This window comes from Haemorhous mexicanus, chromosome 9 (genome assembly GCF_027477595.1).
Source record: "Haemorhous mexicanus isolate bHaeMex1 chromosome 9, bHaeMex1.pri, whole genome shotgun sequence".
NCBI classification, from domain to species: Eukaryota; Metazoa; Chordata; class Aves; order Passeriformes; family Fringillidae; genus Haemorhous; species Haemorhous mexicanus.
The window spans coordinates 14,644,694-14,658,771 of record NC_082349.1 but is presented as its reverse complement, the minus strand read 5'-3'; the positions used below and the strand labels follow the sequence as shown (position 1 = coordinate 14,658,771).

Sequence of the window (14,078 nt, the reverse complement as noted above, 5' to 3'; positions counted from 1 at the left end):
AAAATGATGATCACATTAGTTTAAAAATCAAGTGTTAATTCCTCAGTGATGTATCACTGCAAGGAAACAATCTTCTGTTTAAACAGAAATAGCTACTGTATCAAGAATTTATCTTCAGTTCTTTGTGGACCAAGTACAGAGCAATTATTCAATTCTTTGTGCTAAAATGTCATTAAGTAGGACTTGTCCCACTTAATGGGACATGGCTAAGGGCATAACCATGAGTAGGACAGCACCTTTGCTCACTGCACAACCATCTGCTTGAGTGGGCAGTGTTTGAAAGATCAGCTTTGCAGTTTGTTTGAAAAGACCTATCACTACGAACTTTAGCAGTTCTGATATCTATTTAAAGCAACATTCTTATCTATATAGCATGGACTTCATGGGTATTGCCATAAACAAGTATTAAGTTATTGTTTGTTAATATTGTAATAATAAAAAAGGAAAAAAGTATATAGAAACAAAAAATAAAATTGGTATTTAACTAGACCAATGATCCATTCAGACAAGAGTACTTGCTTGTATTCTGTATTATTTCAGGTAGTCTTCAAATGTACTGCTGCAATAATTTTACCTTATATGTACTGCTGTAAGAAATTTTTTCAGCCTCTCAGACGACAGACTCTCTGCTTTTGCTTCATTTGACAACAGCCTTGGATAATACTGCGTGGATGCATTTTTTGGATAGGTCCTACCCAATTGGAATAAATTTGAATGTAAGTATAGAAAACATCTCAAAGACAGAAACCTATGTAATGTGTAAAATTTAAATATATCGTTTTTCTAGACGCTTTTAGAAAATATTTAAGAAAAAAGATGCATCCAGTTTTGTTCTATTAATCAGTGTGTAACTGAATAACTCCAGAATTTTAGTTAAGAAACAGTGCATAGCTTAAGAAATCAGCTGATAAATATTTTCTCATACTTACCATTTTGTCTGAGTACTAGTTTCTCTTAGTTTTGGAACCATTTGCACCCCTACATCCCTTTCAAGCAATTTAATACTGAAAGTATCATCTTCATAGGCCGTGCATTCAGCATAGCTCTCTTTTTCATCTGCAGCATTCTTGTCAGTAAATGTAATGGGTGCACCAAACTTCCTGCGAACTCGAGAGATCTTGTACTTAATCTGGAAAAGACACATTTCCATGGCCAGCAGAAAAGAACGTTTTTGGAAAGTTCATTCTTTAAAATAGATGCATTCATATAATTGTAGAATTAGTTCCACTAACAACTTCTGCGTTGAGCTTACTCATATTTCTGCATTTTGAAATTCTCAAGTGCTCTTCTAAATAAACTACATATGTAATAGAAGACAGGTTTGTATTTGTAAAACTAGAAGTTGTAGCATTTTTGGATTACTGATAGTAGGACAAGAGAATTACATTTTCTAATTCATCCAGTATCAAAACTGCACATTTAACTAAAGGATTGATTTACAGAAAGACTCATATAATACTGAATTAGGCTTCCAAGACCTTATTTTCAGCTCTACCCTCTTAGTGGAATTCTCAACTTTGGAAGAGGTATTTCAACTTCCTTTGCAGTGCCTAGGGTGAGAAAAGTACTCTAAAGAAGATGAGGAAAGGTTCAGAGGAGTTTCCTTATGTTGAGAACTAGGAAGGATGACGGGACATGTCTTGATTTCTGCCCACAAAGAGAAGTAGGTGCTTGATTTTAGGCGGTAGAGAGGTATTGCTTTGTCTTGGTTTCATATCCAGGTACTTTTTCCCAGCACCTCCCACAGAATTGGAAAGCAAAGTAAGCTAAAAATACTTTTGAGTGGACCCTGCCAACAATGCAGAATGCAGAATATGGAATTCTTGGACAGTGCATGTATTAAATTGAATGACTGTGAAATAGCTTTAGAGCAATCAGACATCTTTTTAGGTGTATGCAAGATGTTCAGTTGCTGAGAACTATCAAAACTTAGCCAGTCTTCCCTGAAGAGGGACTTAGGTACTGATTAAAAATCACTCATGGACAGTTGGATACTTGGAGATGCCCCACACATCACCAATTAGGTGACAGCTGTGAGTGGATCTAGTTTTTGGACATTTAATCTTCTCTCTCTCTCTATATATATATATATAGAATCTGTAGATGTAATTAATTAAATGTAGATGTGATTAATCAAATATGTCCTTCTGTAAATACCTGTGGATACTTAAAGACTGTTGCATGCTACTTAAATGCCATTCATATGCTAGAACTGTTCACTGAGCTTCATGGAAACAGAGCAAAGACTCCCATTGTCATCTGGCCACTTGGTAAATTGAGCAAAGAGTGGCAGAGATGCCAGTGATCAAAGATGATCAGGACTTCTGACCTTAGACCTTAAAAATTAGTTATGTCCAAGGTGGTGATACATGCCTAATTTGCAAGACTTAGAGAACAGAGTTCAAAATAAAAGTTTCTGCAGCACTTTCAGCTTTTGTTAAAAGTTTAGCTATTTCTCTACTTCTCTCTGTTAGTTTTCTTGAAAGACCTCAAGAAAAACTAGGATTGCAGCTTCCTATTTCCTGACTTGTTTTTTTTTTTTTTTTAATAAACATAGGGGGTTTATATTTATTTCATTGACTAACATCTGTTGATTCTGACCTTTGTATCCCTTTCTTTAAGAGATTCTTCTTCAACTTCCTTTTCGCTGCCAAGGGAAACCCAAGGTTTGCGGACTTCCAGAGTTTCCTCTATGTTTTCTTCTTCTGTTTCCTCTTTTTCTTCTGCAGCTGCTAAAGACTGTGATATCAAACAGTGAGAAATGGTACTTCTTCAAAAATTTGTTACTGAAATGTAAGTATTAATTAGAAACCCAGGTTTCAGTCTTACTCACACATTCCTTACTTTTGTCCCAGTGCAGTGAGTCTGGGTATGCTGTGCCCCTGGGCAGGGCTGCTTAGGTCCTGTTCATTTGTGCATTAGAATCTTCCAATAATATTTAGTATTTAACTAATGAAGAGAGACTGTTGTCGTGAAAGAAAATCATTTTATACAAAAAGAATTTATAGTGATTTTTTCCATTAGGCCCTCTAGCCTGGAACTGCATTTTACTTTTCTTAATTTTTGCTTCTCCTGATTCCCTGGTGCTGGATGGCAAACTCATATTGAAAAATTATATAATCTTTCTATAAAAAAATCTCCTATGGTGCAGTGTACAAGTTCTATTTTTCTAGAGCTATTTAGAACTCAATAACATTTTCATGATTTGAAGAATATATTAATAGATATTATGAAAAATAAGTGTAATACTTCTATGAAAATGCTCTTTATGTTTATTTTCAGCCATTTTTATGTCTGAGAAAACTGATTATTGGCAGAGAAAATGAATGCTTATGATAAAAATGTAGCAGTGGGGGTTATACTGGCCCTCTGAAGTAAAATGCAAAAACTTAATTTAGTCCTTCTCAGAATAAAATATATTTTTACAGTGATAGACATATTTCCCCATTATCAGCTTAACCATTAGAGAAATACTGGGTGCTTAACAATACTATTCCTGACATCTTTGTTTGAGACTAGATTCTGAAATATTTATAGATAGAACAATGCTCTGGTATACTTGGGTTTTACCTTTAGAAAGTTTTCTTTGGCTTCTTCAGAAGCAACAATATAAAAGTTCTCTCCATACTGGAAGCTTGGATCAAAAACTACCAAGAGTTCTTCCCCTGGATATTCCTATTTTAATGAAAAAAATTAGTGGAAAACTGAAAACAAATAATACTCAAACATAAGGCTGTGACTGGAAAAGCTACCACCAATTTAGTATGTTAGGTTAATTTTGTATTCTTAGTGGAGAATTTCATGTGCCAATTTAAAGGAATAGATGGGGTTTATTTTGTAATAAAAATAAGTCTGGGACAAAACTAATCTTTCATACAGGCAATTAAACAGAAAATAAACTGTTTTAATGATTTTCAATACATAGGCCATGAATTAGGGGAGGCCAAGTATGGTTTGCTCTGTCAGTTCACAGAATCAAAACTAATATACGTTACTTTTAGCGTATTTTCAATCTGAAGTTAGTAAAAAAAAAAAAAAGCATGGCAAGCCATGAGAAACTCTGAGTCAACCATGGTCCATGACCTCTAGCACTCAGATATTACAGCACCAGTGTGTTTACACAGAGTCAAACAAGAACAGACCCACTCTTCAAAAGAATGGACACTCTGAGAGCATAAGTCTTAAAGTGAGAATGAAATATGCTACGTACTAGGATAACGTTTTTGAAAGGGAAGAAATCAGAAGATTTAGCTCTTGTTTTCAGGTCTTGAATTATGTCCTCTTTTTTAATACACTTGAAATTATTTTCTACTGTGACATCTTCATCAGGTCGGCAATTAAAAATTTCTTGGGTCTTTGCAGTCAAAACCAAAGGAAAGATTTCTGGGTGGCCTTTGAAGAAAAGCAAAATTGCATGATAACTTCAGAGTGTTGTTTAAACATGCACATATACTTTGATAAGTCTATGTCTTTATTTTTTGTAGCATAATGCCTTTGAATCTCTCAGCTTTGTTTTTGGTATTTTGAAAGGCATGAAATACAAATTATGCTTACTTTATTAATCTTTGAAAATACTCTACCCAACATTTTGCACATAACGAATGTGATTTCCCTGGTGCGGGGGGCTTTTTTTTCTTCTTGATGAACAGGTTATTAACAACTTCAGTGAATAATCTTTAATGGGTTGGCTTTAATATATTAAGGGCAAAACGGCATGGTTCTGACTTAAGGAGCCTTTGAATAAATACCCTGTGGTCCTTCCTTGTAGGGCAGCACCATATTAAGCCAAATCTAGGTAAGGATGCTTTTCTGATTTTGGACTTTCATCTTGCTCCCATTGAGTTCAGAGTGCAGGAGAGACTATTTCTCACAAATCAAATGAGACCAAAGCAAGCTCACTGAGATTAAAGTTAGATATTTATTTTCAGTTCAACTGGAGAATGTTGTTTTCTACTCACATGATGTCTGTTAGGTTCCTTCATATTAACTCAGAACAAGATATTTCTTATCTTTGTGCTAGCACAGATAACTTGGTTGTTTTGGGGGAGGCTGGATGCAGTTAGGTGACCTGTCAGCTGTGCTCTGCAAACACTCAATCTGAGGATAGCATGCAGTGCTCCTTATTGTGTGTGCCAGCTGTATGTGAGCAGGGCAATGTGTGTAATGCTGGTCTTCCTCACGTTACATCTTCTGTCTCCAGTTTGCATCACAGCTCCAAGGGGCTAAGATCACTCAAGGCCCTGCTAGTTGAATCCTGCCCCTGAGACTCCTCCTTTGCTACACTGCCCTGCTAGCAGACTCATGCTCTGTCTCAGCTGCCCTGGTAAGAGCATTCCTCATGAAGGCCACTACATTTTTGCCTGAGCAGGTTAGCAGATGTTCATCCTTTTGGTGAACTGGAAATTAAAAGACTTATGGATGTGTATACTGTTTTACTGTACTGAAATGTGCTGGCTGTTGTGATAATAGCTGATACTTTTTATCTTTGTTTCAGTCTCTTTTCTTAGTTTAAATTACTTAGTATTTTATCTTAATTCCCAGCACCTGTGAGGCTTTTCCTCTTTGTGCATGCCTTGAAGAGAAGTTGACATACCTCAAATGATGATTGTGACCAGCTGTGTCAGCATGTTTTGAGAAATCATCTCTATTCTAAGCCAACAAGGACTCACAAAATGGTAAATACTCCTTAATCTCTGCATAATCCTATCACATAATACATTATGTTTGATGAATCTGACATTTATCCTTTAAAATCTTTCAGTGCTGCTACTCCACTGCATCTGCTCTGCCATAGTCATCACTAAAATTAATGGCATGCCTGATGTTTCTGGTGCAGGCTACACTGTTCCAAGTATGGATTACTTAGTGTCCACTACTTATTTCATAGCACATACAATCTGTAGCATGCATAGGCCATTAGTTCACTTTCATCACAAACTGTAATCATATTGCATGATTTTCCTTTTTGATATCTTGGAGATTTCCAGGATTTCTATGGGGATGCTTCAAAAAAATACAGAATCATAGGTATGTTGATTGAGAAAGACCTCCAAGTCATCTGTTCCAAACTCACTGTTGCTAACACCAGACCTCAAAAATCCCAGCCAGGAGTAATGGCTGTTTTAGACATTATTCTTTGTAAAAATAAACTTTTATGGTGCTGTTTTTTAAATGCTGAATCATGTGTACAGCCTTGTGCATAAATGCTAATGCTGAAGAAGATCCTTTTAAAGAGATGTAGGTTTCATTGCCAAATGAAACAATACAAGCATGCATTAAAGTTAAGCAAGAATACAATGGACATCACTACAGGAGGAAACAGAGTAAGACAGATACTCTAAGTGCATTTTTTTCCAACTCTATTGCTATAAGCCCAAGCTAAAAACAAAGCAATGATCAGAATTAAAATTATACCTTTCAGTCTAAAGAACTAAAATTCTGTATTGCAGAATATTATTTTTAACAGAATCTATGATATAAGGAGCAGATACTGGAGTTCTTACATTATAAACATTTTTACTGAATGCTCTTCTACAGTAAAAAGTGTGTAACATCTGACCATAGGCTTCACATTATTTTTCCGTTTGAAAATTGTACCTGTATCATTTGTAACAGTCAGCAGCTCTTAGTGCTAGGAGATCTTCACAAAAGACCAAGAAACTCTAAGGAAGAAGTAAAGAACACTTGCAGGCCTAAGGAGTGTGTGCACAGTGTTTAGATCTTGCACAGGCAGTGTTTGCTTACACCAGCGTTGTTTTCCTGCTTTCAGCACCGGGTTCCTAGCAGCAGTTCAGCTGTTCGAGCTCTAACCTTATTTGCCGGTAGGTGGAGGTACAATTCTCTCTTACTAACTATCTCCTGAAACACTGAGAACACATTTTTAAAGTACCACTTGAATCATTGGAGGGATCACTTTTTGTGCATTTTCATTACCTGCAGCTTAGCCATTTTGGTGATGCTATCCAGAGAACAATTTTCACCCAGTGCTCATAGGATTATGGAGGAAAACAAGTGATTTACAGATTCTTTTAGAATTACCTAGTTTGTGTATTCCTTGTTTGCCACTCTGTTTTAGCCTTTAACAATAAAAGCTGTATTGTTACAAGCCAATTAATAAGATAACCCTTTGGACTGTTCCTGTAAACCAGAGAAAAATTTTACTTTGGTATCAATTTAAGTTATATCTGAGGGATAATTGCACAAATTGGGTCAGAAGAAAAATATAATCAGAAATATGGAAAATAACAAACCACTGAAAATCATTTGGTGTCTAAGAAAAAGGAATATATTTAAATTTGGATAATTGCTTACTTTTAGCCCTTAATTATGGCCATGCTTAAAACTAAACTTAAATTGAACATAAGCCTAATTGTGACTTTTAAATGGTTAATTTTTTCCCCTACAAAGAAAAAAAGATGTTAATCGATGTCTATTGGTATCTATGATTAAGAACCAAACCACAAGTGGTATGCTAAAGTAATCTTGTAATGAAATTTAATAATGGTTTGACAAAGATCCAAGATCAATGCAATATTTAAAAAAATAATGTTTTTCTTTCAATTGCTAAACTATTTCTAATTGCAAAGGTTTTGCACCCTATAATTCTGTTATGATACTTATTTCCCCCATCCCAATTCCACTCAAACCAAGAATAAAACCTCTTTTAAAACCCATAACTGTTTCCTGCTGTATTGCCTACTTCTCAGAGAGCCACTGTAATTACTGTGATAGCTGAATTTCTAAATAGTTTCTATTTTTTCCCATTCATTAAAAAATACTTGCTTTTTATTCTCTGCATTAGTAACACTGAAGTTTCAAACTGCTTTGAGTATTCCAGAACTACTACTTTAAAGCTCAGTCATCATAGCACTTACCTATACTGGCCATAGAAAGATCAACTTCATCCTTTTTACCTGAAATATAATGACATGATGTTATCAGTACTGTTGGTTACAGAACTATAATGAGTAAATTTACCTCTCTCAGTTATTTATATAAAATACCATATTCTAATTGATCTCATGTTATTTAATGCATGGGGCCAAAATGATTAAGGTAGATCTCATGTGAGCCCAGATTGCTGCTTGTTTCATTGTTGCTGTACCTTACATACCAAGATGTGTTTCTTTTCCCTTTTCATGATTCCTTCGCTTTGTTTTACCTTTTTGTTTCTTTGCCGCTGTTTTTGAACCTTTCAAGGCAGTCTTGCTGGATTTGACATTTTTGGACATTTTTTCAGATTTCTCTAGAGAAAGATACATATCATTAATAATTTTAAAACAACAACAGAATGCACCATGTATGAGTGAAAATTTTGTCCATGACTTTATGTAGCTTATCATGAGAATAATAATTTCATATGCAGCTAAAGGTATGTTTCATAATTTTAAATCATAAGCTGTATTTTCATATCATGTGTAATAGATGGAAAAACTGTTTACAAATGAACACTGACTGTCCAAAATAGTGGCAGGTTTAAATAGGATAGAGGTTTCCCTTACTGAAAGCGGAGGACCTGAGATAAAGTGGGAAGAGCATGGGTGAAAATTCACCAGTTATGAAGGTTTGTCTCAATGTTTGTAAGTGTAAACCATTACTCAGCTGCACAAAGCATTTCTATTTCCAGCTGAATTTTTCAGTGTAGCTCTGTGGAGTTCAAACTCGGGGAGAAGATGTATGCCTGATTAAATGTAGCAACCTCCCGGCAGGAGATGATATTGTATAGAAGGCTACTTGTGTTTCACTTGCTCTCCTTCAGCCCAATATCTGGAGAAAGGATTAGAACAGAAGGGCAGGAAAGACTCAGTTCCATGGCAAGAAGAAACGCGGTTCAGCCTGCCGGCTGCTCAGGCTGGACAGCACCATCCTGTGGGAGGTGCTCTCATAGCAGCCGATGGAAAAACTAAATCAGGATGGCCCAAATTCTCTTAGAGTGTTATAATCGTTCGATGTTAGTATTGGAGAGCCAGAGGCGTTCAGATGGGATGAGGACAATGGGCTCTCACTTTGTATCCTCCCTCTCCGTGTTGACACTTTTAAGACTGTAAACTGACTGGGAGAGAAACCATTTTTTAAATGTCTAGAGAGCACCTACATTATTCAGGTGCTATTACAGTTTTACCACTAATGAGAGGAAAGTAGAAGCAGATAGGACAGAAAGAGATGGCACCCTCAGGAACGCTGGCATGACATAACTTGTAATAACTATTTCTGATGATCCTTTACAGGAGCTACAGCCTGTCTGCCTGTGCACATGAATAGCACATTTTCTGTCAAGATGCTTAAGGTAAAAAAGTTTATGAAATAAATGTTCTATCTTGAGGGTTTCCTTATGAACAGCCTAAAAATAGTGAGTGCCAAAACAAACATACTGTGCATTTGCAATTTCAGTGGCATAGCCAGACTGAAAAACAGTGGTTTACTCTTTTGTAACACAGTTCTCAATTACTCCAGAAGCAAGCAAAATAATCTTCGCTTCTGATCTAAATTTTAGCATGGAGGTGGCCACTGATGGAAAGATATAGGTCATGGATTATAGCCTGATGGAATAGCTGAGGTTTGGGATACATGTTGGCCTCCCATGAACTCAGGGTAAATTTTGGTGTTGGCTTTAATGTGAGCAGTCTGACACTCTTAAAACAGTTCTGCATATTTCTTTTTCACTCCAGTCAAAGTAGAAAAATAAACTCTATAAATCCTCAGACTCTTTTCTGGATCATACTGGATCTTGCAGATCACAGGGGGCAGGCTGCATCCATGGCATGTTATTGTATTTCCTCTTGTTTAATCTCTCTTGATTATGGCAAATGCAGTCCCCTTCATTAATCTGTCTGAAGAACAGTAGAAATTTAATCTTCTGCTTCTTCCAAAAAACAAGGATGATACCAATGCAAAGCAAATTAATGTTTCAGAATTCTGAAACTTTTGTAATGCATGGGATGTTTGCAACACCACCACCCCCCACCCCCACCCCCAAATGATATATAATGAATCTAAGGAGAAAGTTGGCATTTTTTTCTGCCCTCCTTCTCCCAGTCTTTTTGTCAAATACAGGAGTAGAAACACTGCTAACATAGTTCTGTGTAAGCCAATACATTTTCATTCACATATGTGTGTGTGTGTGTGTGTGTGTGTGTGTGTGTGTGTGTGTGTGTGTGTGTGTTTTTAATGTATTTTCACAGATATGTATAATCTTTCAAAGGAGCCTATACAATATGCTTACCTTATAGCTCTGAAACACTCAGGCCCACCTCACTGAGAGTGCACATCAGCTTAGATGGTCCTTTTTCCTTATTTAAAAAGGAAAGCTATGCAAAGCTGTTTCTTACCTATCTTCTTGCATACAATATAAAAATTGTGACCCATTTTGTAAATGGGTTCTGTGACTATTCTAATTTGAAACCAACATTTATTTATGCCTCTGTATAGAAGAGACAGCCCTCCAGGATAGGAGGGCAGCTGTTGTAGAAATTAGTTGAAGAACAATATAAACCATCTCATAGATATTCCAGTCACAATGTCTTAATTCACCATTTCATAATTATGCACTGCAACAGACATGGTTTGGAAATTTTGAGTGAGTTCCTCTGAGTATCCTAATCTCTAGGTCACATGAACGGAGGAAACACTGAGAAGGCTGACAGAAGTCACACCCTATGTTTAGTAAAATAACTTGCAAATAAAAACATCCCTTTCCTTTCAACAGATTTCAAGCATATTTTACCTATAAAAACAGTTAAAACTCTTGGAAAGGGTGTCCCAGTAATCAGTTTCCCCTCCTTCACTGAAAGGAGGAGGTACAGAGGTAGTTGCAGCAGTACAGAGAGCAGGGCCATGGTGCTGAAGCTGGTGTCAGTGCCTGGTGCATGTATTTGCCTTTGTTAACATAAAAGTGCCCCTGTTTAAGGGCTGCAGATGAACAGAGCAGTCAGTGGGACTGGTGGTGCTTCCCTCTGGGATGCACAGGGCCTCCCAGCTGGAAAGCAGATAGAAATTACAGACTGCTTTTCCTGCTCTACAGTATCCCCAGTACCCTATCACCCTCCCCTCCGTCCTCCTGTGGCCAATTGATTGTCAGTGCTCAGGAAACAGGGAAGGCCTGCAGAGGAAGAGAAGGCAGAGCTTCCAGAAACTTCTCTGGAAGCATAACCAGGCCCACAGCCATTCACAAAGCCTAGATGCAAAGTTGGTTTTTACACAGGAATATGGTAACCTCCAGGTGTTCCCTTCAGGAAGCACACACACCCCAAACTTTCGAATATGTATTGAGGAGAAGCCTTTTGTACCTCACCTCTTCCAAAAAAGTATAACAGTACAAAAGTCCCAATATGGAAGTTAAAAGCTACTATTTTCAGTTGTTACCTCTTAGTTTGGGGATTTGCTTTTTTCCCCTCTAAGTTTTTATACAAAATACTAAATGCTATCAAGAAAGCCATGAAAAAATAGTTATATATTAATAGACTGTCTAAAAATATGGCCAAAATGATTAATTTTTTAATCTATGGTTAGTTCCTATTCTCTCTCTCTCTTGGGGTATTTCTATACTGCTTATTTAAAAAGGACTTGTCAATGCACACACAAATGTATTATGCCTTTCCATCATGTTTATAAAAGTTCATGATTCTATGATTGAGAAGAGGTTGGAAACAACATTTAAATTAACATAATTTGTAAATTTTAAAAGTGCAAAATCTATATAAAATTATATATTTTGAATTATTTCAAAATTAATTTTGAAAATTAATTGTCATAAATATTGCCATGTATTTTATTTTTTGAAAGTAAGTAATATTTAGGTTTCATTAATTATGTTCAGTCTAGTTTTTCAGCAGTTTTTCAGTGGAACACAGTGTTACATTATGTAATGGCTAAAGTCTGGGTAAATATTTGACAACTTTGTTTGACATTTAATAGTCTAGTTTGTTTACAGATGGCTCTAATATTTTGAACATTAGGCTTAAGAGGAAAAAATAAGATCAGAGTGTTCTCCTAATCATTTAATGTACTGAAACATTAATAGCTAAAAACAAATCCGTGAAGTTGCTAGGCTTCTGCAAAAGGCAAAAACTAATTAGCTATCAGTTCTGCAAAAGATGCTGCCTGATTTTAGGACACAGAATGATTCATTAGTTGCCTAATTGAATGATTTAAGGTCAAGTTTGTGTGCATTACTATTTTAGGACTGTAATTTACTATAATTTGGAAAGACAGAAGAATTGGATGCATGTCCATTTTACAAAAGCACTACAAGGAAAGGATCCAAAACCATGTGCTAATTGCTTATTTTGTTGTATCACTAGCAAGCTAAAAACCACATTTCTGTTGGCAAACATTTCGGAACTTGTTAAAAATACCATTTTGAAAATTACTTTGTCTCTTCAGATATTCACATGCAATGTTGCCTTTAATTAAATTTGTTCTATTTTGCTCTACACAAAGAGCAAATAATACAAAATTATGAAAATTTATTACTAATCCTTGTGCATATTTGGACACAGCTTCACTGTATAAGTTGTAGAGAGTAAAGCTGAAATTTTGACAACTGCCAAATCATTTCAGCATATTAATAGTTCAATTTGAATGTACCTGGTTTCACACTCACAACTTTTCATTAAATCAGGCTTACTTGAGCCTGGTGTTGATTTTGTTATTTGATAGAAACCAGTAGGTGTAGCTACAGTATCTGGGATGGTGAGTACAAAATGTGTACAATTAGGTTAAGAATCAATAAGAAAGCCATAAGAGAACAAAATGGAAAACTTCACTAGAATGTTGGCTAATACTGTGTTCTGATTCTCTTCTTTGTTTTACTTGAAGAGAAATAGATTAAAATTGGAAAAGGTATAACAAGGATGACTGAAGACATAGAACATATTTTGTACTGGGAATAAACCAGGATTATTTTTAGCCTGAGAATGATATGATAGAAGTCAGTGAAATCACAAGAGACTCAGAGAAAGTGACCAGGAGATGCTGATTCATGGTCCTAACATGAGATCGAGCTGGCATCACATGAGCTTACGGATGAGGAACAAACAACTGGGAACAACAGGACTGCAGAAGGGTTTCATTGCACAATAAGTGTGTGAATTTGAAAATATACTGCCTGTGGACAGGACAGCTGCCAGAAGCACACAATTTCAGAATGTAACAGGGCAAACTGACAGATGAAAAATTGAGGGCTACTAAAAATAATGATATCTGGCTGTAGAAATTGAACCACAAATCAAAAAAAAAAAAAAAAAAAAAAAAAGAGTGCAAAGAGTGGAAATACGACTTTACTATTATCTTACCCAGACAGAACTTCTGGTATGAGCCAGCACAGCTGGTCAGGTCATTAAAATATTGTAACAATTTGGTTGGTACTTAAAAAGTTACTAAGTATGACATAGAAGTTGTCAGAACATGGTCCTGCCAGGATCCAAACAGTAACATATGTTGCAGTGTCGAGACTTTTGAAACAGAAATGCTATACTGTAAAAATTTACATTAGATAAGACTTCTTTAAGCAGAGGTAAGAAAAACAACCATCTCATCTTTGATCTGTGAGCTGGGTCGCTGTGCAAGCTCCCGCGTGGGGAGCGGGGCTGGGTGCGGGTTTGGGGGGGTTTGCAGCAGCCCGGGGCGCTCTGCGGGGCCGGGCAGGGCTCGCAGCCCCCGCTGCCCTCCGCGCTCCGGCACAGCCCCTCGGGGCGGCGGAGGCGGCTGGGCCGCACGGGGCAGTGGCGGGCTCGGCGCCAGCGCCTGTGCCCTGCCGGCTGCTGCCCGGTGCTCGGGGGCCGGGCATCGCTCACCGCTGCCACAGCGCGGCCGGGTCCCCTCCGTGCCCTTTGTCCCCTACCTGCGCGGCCCCGAACCCGGCCCGGCGCGTCCCCGGCCTCGCGTGGTTGTCATGGCGACGGGGCCGGCGGTGATTGACGGTTCGGAGAGGCAATCGGCGCCCTGCTCTGCAAACCCGCCCCCCGCGGCGGCAGCTTGAAGGGACGCCCCAGACAAGAACTACTTATCCCAGCATGCCGTGCGCGGGAGAAGCGCCGCCGGCGGGACTCTGGGGCGCGGGGCATGATGGGGTGTGTAGG

The 14,078-nt window shown here is 37.5% G+C and overlaps 1 protein-coding gene across 2 annotated transcripts in view; it reads right to left on the bottom strand.

Moving 5' to 3' along the window:
- DNAI3 (dynein axonemal intermediate chain 3) overlaps window positions 1–13,980 on the bottom strand; it is a 28,212-nt gene extending 14,232 nt beyond the window's left edge. The window contains exons 1-8 of one of the 2 annotated variants that reach the window (XM_059854144.1): window positions 13,841–13,980; window positions 8,162–8,245; window positions 7,875–7,913; window positions 4,211–4,392; window positions 3,571–3,675; window positions 2,602–2,739; window positions 930–1,129; window positions 575–691 (exon numbers count right to left, since the gene is read on the bottom strand). In XM_059854144.1, the coding sequence (XP_059710127.1) occupies window positions 575–691; window positions 930–1,129; window positions 2,602–2,739; window positions 3,571–3,675; window positions 4,211–4,392; window positions 7,875–7,913; window positions 8,162–8,231 (851 nt within the window). In that variant the 5' untranslated portion in view covers window positions 8,232–8,245; window positions 13,841–13,980. Of the gene's footprint in view, window positions 1–574; window positions 692–929; window positions 1,130–2,601; window positions 2,740–3,570; window positions 3,676–4,210; window positions 4,393–7,874; window positions 7,914–8,161; window positions 8,262–13,840 lie in introns of those variants that run through there. The other variant, XM_059854146.1, reaches the window with a different exon arrangement.
- Window positions 13,981–14,078: the final 98 nt, after the last annotated feature.